Genomic DNA, 16756 nt, shown 5'->3' with positions numbered 1-16756 from the left:
TTCCATCTCCATTAGCCTACACCTCCTAACCAGGGGCTTTCTCGGGAGATTGGGTTCGGTTTCAGGGTCCTCGGCTGACAGGGTGAAATTCGCTGAAGGTCATTTCGGTTTTTGAGACAAACCTGCGCCTTCCCAACTTGTAAGCCCACCCTCAGTCAGGGTAGTCTACAGATCCCAAACCTGGGGGGTGCTGAAGATAAAAAGTGGTCTCCATTCTGGATACATTCAATTGTTCGCAAGGGGGTCATACCCCCAATTGTGTAACCCCTCCCACCCAACTCCGCTCCCCCCTTCCAACACCCCCCTCCATGTCACAAAGGCCGTTGCTATGCCTCAACAGAGGGGGGCCTAGCACTAGTTGGAACTCCAGAGCATACAGCCTCCTGGACTCGGCAGATGAGTGAGTGGATCCTCTACCTGCAACGTACCCAGGCAGAGTCACTGAAGTCCCCAAGCCCGGCTGTGGAGGGAACTCTCGGCTGGCCTAGCTGAGGGTCCCCCCACAGCTGTTTCCATTGGGAGAGCAGTTAGGACTGGAATCCACCCCAGAGTTTTGCAGTTCATCATTTTAAATACCCCACTTGCGTAAGATGCACATGGAAAGACCGAGGAGGCTAGGGTTGGGGGGTGGAGAAACGGGGAGGGGAGGTGGTGGAAGAGAGGTGGGTAGTTACCCTCCTCTTTCCTTGTTCTGATTTCTCTCTGATTTAACCTGTCCAGATCTCTGATTTTACTTGACTCTACGCACACACACAAATCTACTTTACAGATTCAAGTTAAGGGAAAGTGACTGCAGCCAAAGGAAAACTGAAATGGCCGATTCTGGGCAAACTGAAGAGACTGCCAACATTCCACTGGAGGAAAGCAACTTACAAGGTAAGCCGCTGGTTGGCTGGCACACTTGCTCCGCTGTTCGATTGGACGATCCGAACAGGGAACGAGCGATGAATCTAGCACACCTGTACAGGCAGTCCTTGATTTAAGATGTCTCGAGTTATGATCAACATTGCAGAGTTTCTAAATCTCCACCCTGCTTCAGCTTTACAACGCATCCGTTTTTGACCTTACACTCAGAGTCCTCTACGGCACAGGTCTGGGGGCACTTTGAAAGCCACGGGAAAACAATTTTCAAGGCCGCAGTATGGGTTGGGGGAAGGGGTTATTTGAACGCCAGACAAAGGAGGCAACTGTGTTGCCTAAGTGTGAGGGACTGCCTGAACGTGAATTTGTGGACGGCCTTCTTTTCAGCTGAGTTCAGATCCTATCTAACCAGACTGTCACATTATTTTTTGAATTTAATGTAATTTACCTGGCTTCTGCTTGAGTGGATTATGCTTGGCTTTTAGAAAAGTACTGATAAGCGAATGGAAGCGGTGGTAGCTTCTCTCAGATCTCTCAGGATGAGATCTTGAGAATCCGAATGAATAAAAATAGATCACCACATACACACACACGCAGCCCTTTTTGCCCTCAATTTTTTTTTTTAGCTTACGCTTCCACGAATTTGAGAAGGACTGATTTAAAGGCTATGTCAAAGCCCTGGAAGGCCAATGACCCCAACGATGTTTTTCTCATCAGTGCCAAGCAATTGAGATTCAGGTTGTGGACAAGGTTGCGGGGGGCGGTTTAAGAGCAGGGTCACGGCAGGAAGTAGGGGGCCTTGGGTTGTTGTTTTTTCAGAGAAGACACTGCTGAATTTCTGGAGCCTGAAACCAGCCCATCACCAGCTCCTTAGGGGCCGGCAAGCAGGCGGGAGTCTGGGTGAGAAAAAGGCCCGGCCCTGTAAGCATTTTGGTTGTCCCCTTTAAACTGGGCAATTCGGCGGGAAAAGCATGTTGGAGGAGGTCCTGCTGTACTTTCCCAAGCCCTTAGTACAATGCTTTGCATTCAAATGTCACAATCACCATTCTTCTCCCAGTACACCTCTGCTCGCACTTCATTCTCCTCAAGCAAAACTATTCACCGTGCCTCATTATTTCCGACCCTTTGCTCACTCCCCTCCTTTGCAGGGAACTCCATCCCTCCTGGAAATCTCCAGGACACAGCTCTCCCCACCTTCGGGGCCCTTCTGAAGTGACATCTCCTCCAAGAAGCCATCCCTGAATAACTTTGCATCTTCCTGGGTCCTCTCCCCCAAATACCACCTCGGCACTCCTGCACCAATACCCACTGTTCCTGCTGACTTACGTACTCTACCATTTAAAGCTTTTATTCCTTTTTCTTTCTCTTTTTGCACCTGTACATTATTTTGTGCCTTCCCTAATAGACCATAAGCTCCTCAAGGGCCAAGCTGGGGCCTACTAACCCTATCGTACTCTCCCGAGTCCTTAGTTAGCAGAGTGCTCTGCACTCAGGATGTGCTACTGAGGGATCGCCTGAGAAGCTGCTCTGGTGCCTAAACGACAGAGTGGGTCTGTGTTTTGACCGTTCTCCTTTAGGTGCCGAAGGCTATCAGCTCTGGTCATCATGGACACCGCTGGATGAGAGTTTCCAATGGATACGACACCCAGTAGCCCGACCTTCTGAGGGCCCTTCTACATCTCTCGTCAGCCTCAGTGAAACCCCTACAGACAAGGAAGTGCAGCATCACTTCCGGAAGATTACCTCAGTCAGAGATGGAAGCCGCCTGGATCGTAATGAGAGTTCCCATCTTTCTCCCACATCAAAAAGTCCCAAGTTGCCACGCATAATGGAACATCGCACCGCAAACGACACAAAAAATGGTTTGATGAAACCCCAGCCTGTCCGACTCAGTGGACTGGACTCCGTCTTTGGGCGGGTGATCACGGCTCAACCCCCCAAGTGGACTGGAGCGCTCAGATTTTCAGAAAAATCGGCATTTAGCAAAATCGTCAGTCCAGGCCAGCAGTGGCCCACTGGACTCAAGGAGCCTCAAACTGAAATGATATTCGGTATGTGCAAGCAGATGTTACGTGCTATTCTGCTACTGTACTCAACTTACAAAAAGTGCACTTTTATATTGCAGCACTCCAAGTAAAAATATTTTGTGGTTCCACTTTACTTACCATGCATTTTCTTCCATTCCCATGCTATTTGCTTTGATTAGTATTTCAATTTCAGTGAAACTAGAATTGACTATTTCCAGGTAAGAAATGACAAGGTAGTGATCATCCTCTCTCCCATAATCAAAGAAAGGCCAGTGATGGTGAACAAACAACATTTCCTTTATAAAATTATACATTCGTTAGGGAGACGAGTCAAAGTACAGCCTTGTAACGTTCCCATGATAATGGGAAAAAACAACAATACAAAACACAAAAGTACAGTGGTTGGCTGTTTTCATTTTCTAAACAACCTGAAGAAAGGGAGAACTGAATTCAGCAGCATGAAAGGGTGAATGACAGTCACGGCTTTTTGTGTTCCCAAGTGGAATGGCACCAGGCAAGTCCACCATTCGGGAGTTGGTTCATTGGCTCGGAAAAAAGAGAGACAGATAGACACACGCACACACACACACAAAGGGAATGGAAGGATAGTAACATTAAAAACAGTATTCATCTGCTGTAGCAGATAAATCATTAAAGACTGGGAGAAAAAAGACCTGAACAAAGATCGGGGATAGCACAAGGGAAGAGCTTTCTGCATTCAGTTTGTTTTTTTATTCAAAAACACCCTCTTGACCCATTGCTCCGAACGTGATTTATAAGCAGCGCGTTGGCTTTCAAGGGGAACTGACACAGCTGAACTGGAAATTAGAATACATTCTAATTTATAAAGTGAACCAGTACTCTGCCCCGCATGGGCTAAACGGGATTGAGAAATCCCACCTTAATAACCTTGGAATAGATAGAGCAAAAGGACCGTGAAAATCGAAAATCCAAAGGAAGGCTAGATTTTCTTCCTCTGCGGTATGTGAGATGAGAAAAATAGCAACAGCAGGAAGGCCCCTTGCCAAGTTCCCATCTGGTTCTACACGAAACATGAACTACCTCCTGGCAGGCATCTGGAAGCCAGAGGCAGCGTTTCGGGGTAATCACAAAAGGTCATCCACCGGTACTAACAAAATTTCTTCCAGGGAGGCAAATTTACGATTCTTACTTAAAGGTGTGTTCCCTCAGTTCTGCTGAGAACTGGCTTTGGCTTTTTGAAGTATCTTCCCCTTTGCCACCCCTCCTTGCCAGTAACCCCACCTTCCCTGAGACACTAAACAATTAAGGAGACGCAGTGGGGGAAAAAGAAGACAAAGGCCATGGAATGCATTTAAGGAAGTTCAGTAGCCAAGACAGAGGTGCTCAAGCCCAGTAGCAGAGAGCAGTTAACGGAAAGTGAACAGTGCAAATCTAGGTTCAAAAACAATCCAAAGTGCTTCCAAGTTTAACTTCCCAGATACCAAAGGTCTGGGCTTGGTACATTTCAGACACAAAGGCCAAGCCTAAAGCTGACTTGCTTCAATCAGCCCTCTTGGTAACGGATTGGGTTTGCTAATGGCAGGAGTCAGCAAACCTCTGCCTGGTGGATTCTCTGAACTGACAGTTCGAAGGCAGTCCTGTGATGTAGAGACATGACCGAGAGACATCAAGAGTACCGCTCTCGGTTATCGCCGAGGTCTAATTGGCCTTTTCGTTTTCATCATCCACTCGCTCACCTTCACTACCGCTTGCTTTGTTTTCATTGTCCTAGGCATGAGAGGAATAAGACCGTATATTAATCAGTCAGTCAACCGATCGTATTTACTGAGCACTTACTAATTAAGCAATAATGGATAATGGTATTTATGAGGCGCTCACTACATGCCGAGCACCGTTCTAAGCGCTGGGGTAGATACAAGGTGATCGGGTTGTCCCATGTGGGGCTCACAGTCTTTATCCCCATTTTCCAGTTGAGGTAACTAAGGCCCAGAGAAGTGAAGTGACTCGCCCAAGGCCACCCAGTAGACAAGTGGCGGGGCCGGGATTAGGACCCGTGTCTTCTGACTCCCAAGCCCGGGCTCTTTCCGCTGAGCCATGCTGGGCAGAGCACTTTACTAAGCGCTTGGGAGACTGCAATATAACTAATGCGTCAAGAATGACGGTCACCTGAAACTCCGGTACACAGATTCCAGGTTCTGACCAATCCACTTCCATTTTGCTGCTTCCCTCAAAGAGCAGCAAAAGAGTTGGGAAGGGTGCCTAGTTTGTGGAGAGCTAGAGGGGGTTTTCCTGTTCCCTAAGTTCCCTGTGGCTGGCTCTCGTTCCTTCTCCGTTCGCCAGGAGAGCCAGGGAAAGGAAAATGGAGCCTTGGCTCCAGCCAAGTACCCCTCTACCCCCAAGTTTCCCTGTGGTGGCTTTCCCCACCTCCCGCCATCTCTACGGAAATTAACGAGTTAAATACTCTAGGTCCCGGCTCCTCCACTTACCTGTTGGGTGATTTGGGGCAAGTCGCTTCACTTCTGTGGGCCTCAGTTTCCTCATCTGCAAAATGGGGACTTTGTTCTCCCTGCTACTCTGAATGTGAGCCCCATGAGGGACCTGATGATCTTGTATCTACCCCAGTGCTCGGCACATAGTAAGTGCTTAATGAATACCACATGCATTATTCTTAGTCATTGCCGACAGTGACATTTACTCCACACGCGGTAGTTCTACTTTGCACAAGCAGCCCGTCCACCCCCGTGCAAAACAAAACTGTACTGTTCGTCGGCGACAGATGTTAAACAAGCTTACCTGAAATATATATCGGTGGTTCTAGCCTAATTAAATCTAGCCACCCAACAATCTTGGATAAGTCCTGGGCAAAGGGGATGTGAACAAAATGGGAACAGTTTTCTCTTTTTGTCTCAGATGAGGAAAAATGGCTAAATTACCAAACCTGAATTTTCCCTGCAAGGCGCATGCTTTGACTAAAGACAAATGCTGAAAATTTCAAATGCTCTTAATGTTTTCTGATAGTAACTAGCGAAAAGCAGAAATTAGAATGGAAGGTCAACTTCAGCCCTCTCTCACGGTCCCAAATTAAGGACGTTGGGGAACTGGAGAGACAACTGGCTATTTACTGCCGAGAGAGAAAAAAATGGCCACTGCTGCAGAACGGCCATTACAAGCAGCAACAAATCTATTTCTCTTTACTCGTCCCAGAGAGTCAATCCGAGCCTAAATAGCAACTGAATTCAATGAATAGCTAAGAAGACACTGTAATGATGTGCTTGGGGTGCTCAAATGACCATAATGGATTCATGTTCTAGAATAACCAGGGGAAATGGGATCGCAGCCTGATGCTGACTGAAGCCTGCAACCTGGTTACAGATGGAAACAAAGTGTTCCTATTCAGGTACAGCAGATTTAAAGGTCATTGACGATGGGACTGAAAAATATAACGAACAACAAATCGTAGGGACTTTACCTATCCTGAAACCCTTCCCCCAAGCTTCGGTGCCCTTTCCAGAAATCCTGCCTTGTACCTTTCCTGCCTCCTGCTTGGAGAGCTGGGAATCTGACTCCATCTCATTCTCCTCTTCCTGGGAATCTGGTTCCAGGATCTCTTCACCCTAAATGGGATATGAGAAATTAAGTGCACGGTTAATGGAGTCAGGGAGAGAGGCATGAGACACACACACACACTCTCCACTTCAAAGTCAGTATAAAAGAAACCCATGATTCCCCGAAAAGGTGGAAGGATACAAAACAAAAGACACTATAAAAAGTTAAACCTTACGTAACATTCATTCAAGAGCCTAAAGGTCAAGCTACAGGCGAAATTAGCCAGGAAAGGACAAACGGGAGAATGCTCCGACCCACCTCGACTTCCCTCCTGAGCAAGTTTAAAAATCCCTTTCAGTGGGTGTGTAGTGAGCCTTGCCCCCCACCACGCTCCTTAGGAATGACAAGAATAGGATAGGGAGAGGTGGACGTCAACGGTATAGGCATTTTACCTAACACCTAGAAAAACAGCAATCTTGGTGCATCCCGAGAGGCTCCTCATGGTTTGGTACCTAAACATCCCAACCATGGGTCAGGAGACTCGGGTTAGAACTCTAGCTTTGTGATCTTAGAATGATGGTGATGATGACGGTATTTGTTAAGCTCTTACTACGTGCCAAGCACTGTTCTAAGCACTGGGGGAGATACGAGGTAATCAGGTTGTCCCACGTGGGGCTCATGGTCTTAATCCCCATTTTCCAGATGAGGTAACTGAGGCCCAGAGAAGTTAAGTGACTTGCCTGAAGTCACACAGCTGACAAGTGGTGGAGCTGGGATTAGAACCCACGACCCCTGACCCCCAAGCCATTAAACGCTCCACGCATCAGCTTATCTACCTGCGAGTGGTAGACCCCAGACAGCACATTCGAGGATTTGAAAGATCAGCGGTCGTTTAACTGAATGTGCACAGAGGAGGGATAATGTCCCACAGCTTAATCCTGTGGCTAGTTCTTTCAGGCTGGGTCCCTGAAGTGGTCAGAAATGGCAGTCCTGCATTGATCCTTTCAGCCATACTAGTAGTTACAGGAAAGCTTCAATCAACATTGGCATCATCTAAAAATATGAACTTCAAGTTATATATATATAACTCATCACCGCTTAGGATATCAACCATGCGGTGATATTACTAGATTCTGCGTATGATACTTAAAAATTGGTAGGTCCTGGGGTTGATCCAAGGTGATCAGATCCGACACAGTCCCTGTGAGATACAGGACTCACAATCAGCCACATCTACAATGTGCAAATAAGGAAACTGAGGCCCAGAGCTTTCAGTGACTTAGCCCAGCAGGCCAGTGGCAGAGCTGGGACTAGAACCTGGGTCTCCTGACCCCCAGCCCTGGGCTCTTTCCACTTGGCCATGCCATATTACTTCCCACGGAACCTGTGGGCCTAAATGAGACAGAATTTGGTATGGGGAAATGGTCTGAGGTTCACAGAAAAAGGTCCCACTCAAAGTCAAAATATTTTTATCATCACAAGGCTCTGCTAAATTAGGTCCTCATTAGTTCTGGGCACCATCACTCCTGAAAGACAAACTCTTTAGGGATCTCAAGTAAGGAATCTCAAAGGAACCGGACTATCCGAGTGGGGAGAGTGAGAGGGCCTTCTTTCTAGCAAGCTATTATCATGTTTTCTCTTCCCAGGTGGCCTTCTGGTGGAAAGCCCGACCACCACTGAGGTTGAAGAGGCTTATTTTACTTGGCTCTGAAACGTTGCTAGGGTGTCACCCGATCTGACCTGCAGGTCCCTGTTTCTGAGAATGCCCAGCCAGAAAGCCTCCTGGCAGTTGTTGAGGGTCAGCATGGCTTTTACTCTCAAGACAAGCATCTCTAGGGATTTCTTTAACGAAGGCACGTGGCTAGTCAGGCGCACATCCTGGTGAATCTAAAAAGGGAACCACAAGCACAGAGGAAAATTAGATGCGTTTCTCAGGACAATCGTTAATATTCATTGTCAAAATTCATTTAAAGATGAACTTATTTATCAACTGACTTATCCTTTTATACCTCTATTTCCAACAGCCGCAGTGTCTGTAAACTACTTATACCTGGCTTGCCCCCACCGGCTCTCGTTAGGCTGTAACCTCTCGCTGAAGGGCAGGAATTGTGCTTTTCTATTTATATTGTACTCTCCCAAGCAGGTGCTGAATAAATACTATCGACTGATTTCTCAGATGAATTTGGTCTTTACAACATTAGATAAGACCGACTTTAAGGTGAAAACATCAGTTACCTTGTGTTGCATTGAAACTACCTTGATTACCAATCAATCAGTGGTATTTCTTGAACATTTATTGTGTGCAGAGCACTGTCCTAAGCACTTGGGAGAGGACAACACAACAGGGTCGGTAGACACGTTCCCCGCCTGCGACGAGTTGAAAGTTTAAGCTTGTGACAGGCATCCAGAGATAACCACCTTCTGAACTGAGACCGACCGACATATACTCAATTCCCACTTCCTTTAGCTAGCTAACCATTGCCTATGTAAGGTAGGGATTTTCAGAAGAAACCAACACACCCCTCAGGGGTATTTACTGACTGAAAAAGAAATGTTGGGTAAAATTAGGTTTAAAGCTTTTTAAACGAATTTTGGCTTTTATCTTAGCTGAAAAATTCTCTGGTCCAGGAGGCCCCTCTGCAATGGGAGCCGAGGGTGGAGGCGATGAAGGGGATGCGGGTACGGCATTTGGGGGAGCGGCGTTGGCAGGAGGTGCTGTCACTGTATTTTTTTCCTATTCTCACCAATTAGGCGCGTATTTCATTTTTATTTGTACACCCAATTATTGTTTAGTATTTCATCCTGGTTTATTTGTCCTACTCCCTGTTTTATCCTTGTTCTTCCTCTTGCTCCCACTATCTGTACATAATTTTTGTCCATCTTCCCAGCTGAAACGTCAACTCTTTGACGTTTCTGTCTTCTATTGTACTTTCCCAAGTACAACGCTTCACGCTCTGAAGATACTCAATTGTGCCACTGTCCAACTTCTATTCTCCCATCTCTAGATTGCTAGTTTTTACCAGACCCTCATAGTTCTTAATCTTTCCTAAGCACCTTCTTGAAATAGTTCTGCTTACTGAAATTAAAGTACTTACGCATATAAACAAATATACATATGCACACATGAGTGCTAAGGTGACCGACAGTGAGATGGGAGCAGGAAGGTGGCGAGTAATCAGAGAAAGCTCCTTGGAGGAAGTGGGCTTTACGAGGGCTCGGAGTTGGGAGGCACCGTGGGTTTGGCAGATTTGCGAGGGGAAGGAGTTCTGTGCCCTGGGGGAAGGCTCGGAAAAGTCATCCGTTGTCTTGCCTTACCTTAGAGTGGCTACACATGTTGTGCAGTTGTCTGGTACTCAGCTGGAAGATTTTCAGTAAGTAATCGACTTCTTCCTGTAACCAACAGAGCCCAAAAGGTTCACGACACATAAACCCTGCAGCGTCGCCTCTGGCAAAGATCAGCTCAAGGCGGGAGAAACAATCTCGCAGCAACGGCATTCTCGTTTCATTATCGACAGGGCTTTTATCGCAAGAAGTACAAGCCCATCTCGATGCCCCTGCCACGGAGAGGCCCTAAAGCAGAAGGGCTCCGATTATCCTTGCTGCATTTCCATGGCACCTTGCCTTGGGTAACCTTCCACCTCTGTCATAAGGGCTACTGGAGCTATGGAGAAGGAGCGTGCCTCAGTGGCAAGAGCCCGGGCTTGGGAGTCAGAGGTCATGGGTTCTAATCCCGGCTCCGCCACTTGCCAGCTGTGTGACTTTGGGCAAGTCCCTTCACTTCTCTGTGCCTCAGTGACCTCACCTGGAAAATGGGGATGAAGACAGTGAGCCCTATGTGGGACAACCTGATTACCTTGTATCTACCCCAGCACTCAGAACAGTGCTTGGCACATAGTAAGTGCTTAACAAATACCAACATTATTATTATTATTATTATTATTATGTCACCACCCAGCTCAGAGCACCCACACGGCCCAGCCCGAACTCCTCAACTGCTCTGCCTACGGTCCCGATTTATTCCAACTTAGGGCTCTTCCACAGCTCTGCCAGGACCCTACGACGCTGACCTTGAAGGTTCAGACTACAGCTGGTGTCACTGCCCCAAGAAGTTAGGAAGATGAATTGATTGCAACCAAAGGCAACACTGACCCAAGGCACGAGATTAGTGCTCTGAAGAGGAAAAGCAGCTGTCACCTAAACCCCAATTAAAAAAAAAAATTTTTTTGATGGGTGGGGATTGGGGGAAGAAAAGAGAAGTGGGGTTGCTCATAAGGAGATAGGATTGAGTTAGGACTGCTTGTCTAGGACACCACTGCGTCATCAATATCGGGACCCGGAAAACCAAAATAATAATCATAATGGTATGTGTTAAGCGCTTACTAAGTGCCAGGCACTGTTCTAAGCGCTGGGGTAGATACAAGGTAACTAGGTTAGACACAGTCCCTGTCCCACATAGGGCTCACAGTCTCCATCCCCATTTTACAGATGAGGGAACTGAGGCCCAGAGAAGTGAAGTGACTCGCCCAAGGTCGCACAGCAGACAAGTGGCAGTCCCGGGATTAGAACCCAGGTCCCTCTGCCTCCCGGGTCTGGGTTCTATCCACCAGGCCACACTAGGGAATGTGAATCTAAAGCCTCGGCGAGAACTAACGATACCTTACATTTAAAGTAACACAAGGTGACAAGGTTTAGCAAGAACTGTTTAGGGGATGACCCAGGACCATGGGCGCTCCTGGAGGTGAGTCCTAAGGGGTTCATCTCGTGGTTGGCCCAGAGTCCACTCAGGACTCCGTGGACCACCCCCGGAGTGGACTCCAACACAAAAGCTGCCCTAGGTAGACCTAGACAGAGAGGAAAGGAGGCACTTTCTGTTGTAGAGTTCCCAGAAATGTTCTTTCAAAACATTCTTGGACCAGTCTATAGACAAGACTGACCCATCGGTCCATGGCTACCGCCACATCTTACCCAGTATTTTTTAAAGGTGCTGTCCAGGAGTGGCATACACTGCTTAAGAAATCCATCCACGAAAAGGCGACCATACTGTAGGGAGAGAAGCCAGCAGAAATCATCCGTGAATGCCTTTAGCTGGCCCTACCATTTTTCCACGGGCTCCTCGGCTTCAGTTGTTCAGAGCATTTGTACACCCAGAAGTCTTACATACAGGCAGCATAACAACCTCCTTATCTTCCCTCAACTCACTCCTCTCAACTTTCTCAGCTCAGTCGATACCCCCAACTTCCCCGTCCCAGAAGCCCTCAACTTCAGTGTCATCCTTGACTCCCTGCTGCCAAATTCTACCGGTTCTTCCGCCCCTTCCCCTCCCAACAGAACTGCCGCTGCCCCGGTACCAAGCTTTGGTCAGATCACAGCTAGGCAACCGCGTCAACCTCCTCACTGCTTTCGGCCACTCCCCGCTCCAATCTTCGCTACACGTTGCTACGCGGAACATGTCCTTGAAGCGTTGCCGGGCCTACGTCTCGGCACTCTTCGAAACCCTCCGCTGGCTTCTGGCATCTCTCCGCACCACACCTACCTGCTCTCTTCACCCACTATTCCCTAGCGGCATCTTCTTACTGCTGCTACCGATCTCAAGGTCCATGGGCAACTTCTCTGGAGACCTTTGCCCTTCCACCGCCTTCCCTATCTCGGTTCCACGGTATCACCGGGTTTCAGAACCCAAGGGACACGGCCTTCCAAAGCTCTGAAGCAGGATAACGCAGACTCAGCCATTAAATTTCCCCAGATAAATCACTGGCCTCTGTTTCTGAGACTTAAGGTCTGCAGTTAAGGTCACTTGGGGGTCAGTCCTCTCGGGGGCCCAATGCAAAAAACCTCTCTACCACAGAAAGATGCAGCATTAAAGGGCCAGGATGACCTCTGAGAAAAACAGCAAAACTTCCCTCACCTTCAGAGAGACGTTCAGGATCGGCCAACTGTCGTACACCTGGGAGGCAAAAAAAAAAAAAAAAAAGGTCTTACTCCTCAAGCATCATCGAGAGCCACAATTTAAGCTTCTAATTGCAGCCTCCCGGCAAGCTGGGGACAAAGTTTCACGCCTCCAAATGATGATGGACTTTAAATCATTTTCCTGATTTTGTTTCCTGAAAGGTTCAAAGTCTGTTTGGACTGTTTTTCCACTTTACGGTGGATGACGGGCACTGGATATGAGAGGGTCGGTATGGAAAGACTCTTCGTATCATGCCAAGGAGAAGGGATGTACGGTTATGTGTGCTCCACCTGTATACAAAGGCATGTCAGAAGTGAGCTTGTGTGGTGTGTGTTCTGCACCTACAAGGAAGGGTAACCCTGAGTGGGAAAGAGCAGTTGGGGTTGCATAACAGCTGACGTGAGACGCCTATAAAAGCAACAGGGATATTCCGACACGCGTCTTGTACCCATGAAACTTGGGCATCATTTAACTGGGGATTCGTGAGGCCACTCCTGGTGGTCTGGGGAGGGAGGGAGGGAGGGAGGGAGGCTGGCACACGCTTCTAAGCATGAGGTTCATTCATTCATTCAATAGTATTTATTGAGCGCTTACTATGTGCAGAGCACTGTACTAAGCGCTTGGGATGAACAAGTCGGCAACAGATAGAGACAGTCCCTGCCGTTTGACGGGCTTACAGTCTAATCGGGGGAGACGGACAGACAAGAACAATGGCACTAAACAGCGTCAAGGGGAAGAACATCTCGTAAAAACAATGGCAACTAAATAGAATCAAGGCGATGTACAATTCATTAACAAAATAAATAGGGTAACGAAAATATATACAGTTGAGCGGACGAGTACAGTGCTGTGGGGATGGGAAGGGAGAGGTGGAGGAGCAGAGGGAAAAGGGGAAAATGAGGCTTTAGCTGCGGAGAGGTAAAGGGGGGATGGCAGAGGGAGTAGAGGGGGAAGAGGAGCTCAGTCTGGGAACGCCAAGGCCGGGCTGGGGAGTCAGAGGTCGTGGGTTCTAATCCCACCGCCGCCACTTGTCTGCTGTGTGAACTTGGGCCAGTCACTTCGCTTCCCTGGGCCTCAGTTCCCTCCTCTGCATGGCTCAGTGGAAAGAGCCTGGGCTTGGGAGTCAGAGGTCGTGGGTTCTAATCCCGACTCCACCACTTGCCAGCTGTGTGACTTTGGGCAAGTCACTTAACTTCTCTGTGCCTCAGTTACCTCATCTGTAAAATGGGGATTAAAACTGTGAGCCCCCACATGGGACAACGTGATCACCCTGTATCCCCCAGCGCTTAGAACAGTGCTTTGCACATAGTAAGTGCTTAACAAATACCACCATTTTTATTTTTTCCTCTGGAAAATGAGGATTTAGACTGTGAGCCCCACGTGGAACAATCTGATGACCTTGTATCTACCAGCGCTTGGAATAGTGCTTGGCACATAGTAAGCGCCCAACAGATGCCATTACTGTTCTAATCCCGGCTCTGCCACTTGTCTGCTGTGTGACCCTGGGCCAGCCACTTCGCTTCTCTGGGCCTCAGTTCCCTCCTCTGTAGAATGGGAATCAAGACTGAGTCCCACGTGGAACAACCTGATTACCTGGTACCCACCCCAGCGCTTAGAACAGTGCTTGGCACATAGTAGGTTCTTAACGAATGCCATCATTATTATTATTATCATTATTCTAATCCCGCCTCCACCACTTGTCTGCTGTGTGACCTTGGGGCAGCCACTTCGCTTCTCTGGGCCTCAGTTTCTCCTCTGGAAAATGGGGATGAAGACTGTGAGCCCCACGTGGGACACCGTGATCACCTTGTATCCCCCCACCCAGATCTTGGCACAGCGGTTGGCACAGAGTAAGCACTTAACGGATTCACTGAGCGCTTACTATGAGCAGAGCACTGGACTGAGCGCTTGATTATTATGAGAGATTATAACTCACCCAACAAAGTTCCGGGAAGGAGGAACTCTTTGGGTCCAGTGGCTTTGGGTTCAGATTTAACCAAAGATGGGCTAAATGTCCACAGCACTCACCTTAACAAGGCTAATAAGGATGTGGAAGTCCTTGATGGCCATTTTCCAAAATACAAACTTCTCTTTGAGCTCCTGGAAGATGAAGGGGTGTTAACAGGATCCAGTCACTGTCAGAGCCATTTATCCCGCAGCTCCTCCGCCACCAACTAGTACTCTAGGCTTTGAGGGGACTTAAAGCATCACCCTCCTAAATGCGGCATGGCAGAAAAGCCCACAGTTGGTATGGTTTGGATTTTTCGGCCACACCACAGTTAGAGGAGATACTGTTATCTTACATCCCTAAACAAGATGAGACCTTGCCTCCCTCTCTCTCTCTCTTTTTAAATGGTATTTGTAAAGTGCTTACTATGTGCCAAGCACTATACTGAGCCCTGGGGCAGATACAAGCTAATCAGGTTGGACACAGTCTGTGTCCCACGTGGGGCTCACGGTCTTAAACCCCACTTTACAGAAGAGGAAACTGAGGTACAGAGATGGGAGGTGACTTGTCCAAGGTCACACAGCCAACTAGCGGCGGAGCCGGGATTAGAACCTAGGTCCTCTGACTCCCAGGCCCGTGCTCTTAGGTTGTGCTACTTCTCGCTTTAGAGACATCCCTCGGGTGGTTTCGAGCCTGAGCAGAGGTCGGTGCTCTGTACTCATGGTAGAAACCCTGCTGCTTCTTCATCTCCACATACTTAACCCTTACCGACCAAACCCTCACCCATTCCAGTGAGGGACTCTGGCTGGCCAATAAAGTAAGGCCCAGGGAGGCAAGGGGTGTGGGGGAGCAGGAGTAAAGGCACATATAAATTCCGGTTAAAGCACTCTGGGCCTTGCTTGGGGAGGGGGCAGTTGTTTATCGCCAGGCTCGGCGTCCTCAGTCAACCTTGGGAACTCACCTGGACGTCTGTTGGCACATTGGCAGGGAAGGTCCTCACTGTCTTCTCCAGCTCGATCATCATCACCCGAAAGTAAACTAAAAACGTCTGCCTGGAAACGGAGAGTTTCGAATTGCAGAGTTACCGAGGGGCCAAGCAACAACTCAAGTCCCGAGACGCATTTTGTGACAAAACCAGCAGAAGGAACGTGATGTTCTCAGTAACAGGAAGCTAACCTAATAGCAGTTGGTTGGGAGACACGATGGGGTTGAATCCAAATGTGTCCCCCAACTTGCTCCGCTCCCCCCTTCCCCTTCTGTTAACAGCCATCAAAACCCCCATTTTGGCAGAAGGGGCTCTCAAGGAAGAAATGCCTCCCAAGAATTCACTGCCACAGTGCAACCCAAGGACCCTTGCCTTCCATGTCTGCTAATTCTGTTGTATTGAACTCTCCCAAGCACTTAGTACAGTGCTCTGCACAGAGTAAGTGCTCGATAAATACCACCACTGATTAATTGGGCCTCTCAGCAAGAGAATGCTACACCTGAACAAACTAGAACAGAGTCCTCAGGGGATAGGAGTCGGCGTGTGTCAGGCACAGAGACCCCATGGGCTCCATAACGACCCTTAAAGAGGAGCGGGTGCAGGCTGTGGTCCCAGAACAGAATGTCTCGGAGACCCTGATCGGCAACAGACACCATCGGGCCTTTGCCCGTTTGGTAAGCCCTAATTCGGCACGATGCCCAGACCGACAATTAGTGCCGGGAGGCTCTTCTCGAGGGGAAAAAGAGGCTCGCAAAGAACAATGACCGTGCGCTTACCGGGAGAGCGTAGGGAAAGTGGAAGAATGTGCTTCTTTGGGCGAATTGGTTAGCTGCTCGACACCAACCACAACGATCTCTTCTATTGCCTTCAGGATATTGTCTGTGTTGGTCAGGTAAATGCTGGGCCAAGAGAATGAAGGACCTGATTAGGGGATGGTGTGACCAAAAAGCCCCACAATACCTCGTGCCTGCTCTTCCAAGCAGGGGCACCACCTTTTCATTTTCAGCGTTGGGGGTGAACTTAGGGGTGGAGTTCTGAGGGGACAGGGGAGAAAGAAGTAGAATGCACAACCAGTAGACCGCCACTCTTCTCATCTTCAAAGCCTTCTTAGAATCACCACCTCCTCCAAGAGGCTTTCCCGGATTAGTCTCTCATCCCCCCACCCTATTCCACCCCCTCCTGCCACTCCAGCACTTCCACGTCACCTAAGCCTTTAGGTACCGGCCTTCAAACTCTGTTGCTTTCCCTATTCGGAATCTATTTTAGTGTCCGTCTCGCCTGCTAGACTGTATGCTCCTTGTAGGCAGGGATCATGGCTACTAACTATTGTACGCACCCAGGAACTTAGCAGAGTGCTCTGCACACAGTAAACACTCAATAAATACTACTGATTAACTGACAGATTTCAGTGAGGAAAAAAGGGGGAGGGGGAAGAGAAGAGAAAGAGGAAGGAAAAGGGA

General features: G+C 48.4%; 2 protein-coding genes across 7 annotated transcripts in view; one reads left to right on the top strand and one right to left on the bottom strand.

The window, feature by feature from the left end:
• Positions 1 to 319: 319 nt before the first annotated feature.
• Positions 320 to 3021, top strand: FANCD2OS (FANCD2 opposite strand). 6 transcript variants are annotated; one of them, XM_029050645.2, is made up of 4 exons: positions 320 to 400; positions 770 to 876; positions 1681 to 1782; positions 2439 to 3021. In XM_029050645.2, the coding sequence occupies exons 2-4, from the start codon at positions 813 to 815 to the stop codon at positions 2996 to 2998; spliced, it is 726 nt and encodes a 241-aa protein (XP_028906478.1). In that variant the 5' UTR covers positions 320 to 400; positions 770 to 812; the 3' UTR covers positions 2999 to 3021. The 6 variants fall into 6 exon arrangements, with proteins under 6 accessions (XP_028906478.1, XP_007669886.1, XP_007669883.1 ...); XM_007671693.4 differs by lacking the exon at positions 320 to 400 and adding an exon at positions 407 to 585 and having other exon boundaries at positions 1681 to 1761; XM_029050643.2 differs by lacking the exon at positions 320 to 400 and adding an exon at positions 407 to 585.
• A 140-nt stretch (positions 3022 to 3161) lies between these two features.
• The window catches only part of FANCD2 (FA complementation group D2), a 74490-nt gene continuing 60895 nt past the window's right edge, over positions 3162 to 16756 (bottom strand). The window contains exons 36-44 of the mRNA XM_029050642.2: positions 16073 to 16195; positions 15273 to 15363; positions 14392 to 14463; positions 12322 to 12360; positions 11382 to 11456; positions 9732 to 9806; positions 8157 to 8303; positions 6398 to 6484; positions 3162 to 4637 (exon numbers count right to left, since the gene is read on the bottom strand). Coding sequence (XP_028906475.1) covers positions 4569 to 4637; positions 6398 to 6484; positions 8157 to 8303; positions 9732 to 9806; positions 11382 to 11456; positions 12322 to 12360; positions 14392 to 14463; positions 15273 to 15363; positions 16073 to 16195 — 778 coding nt within the window. The 3' untranslated portion in view covers positions 3162 to 4568. The remainder of the gene's footprint in view (positions 4638 to 6397; positions 6485 to 8156; positions 8304 to 9731; positions 9807 to 11381; positions 11457 to 12321; positions 12361 to 14391; positions 14464 to 15272; positions 15364 to 16072; positions 16196 to 16756) is intronic.

Source organism: Ornithorhynchus anatinus, chromosome X1, assembly GCF_004115215.2.
Source record: "Ornithorhynchus anatinus isolate Pmale09 chromosome X1, mOrnAna1.pri.v4, whole genome shotgun sequence".
Taxonomy (NCBI): domain Eukaryota; kingdom Metazoa; phylum Chordata; class Mammalia; order Monotremata; family Ornithorhynchidae; genus Ornithorhynchus; species Ornithorhynchus anatinus.
This window is presented reverse-complemented; position numbering and strand designations above follow the sequence as displayed.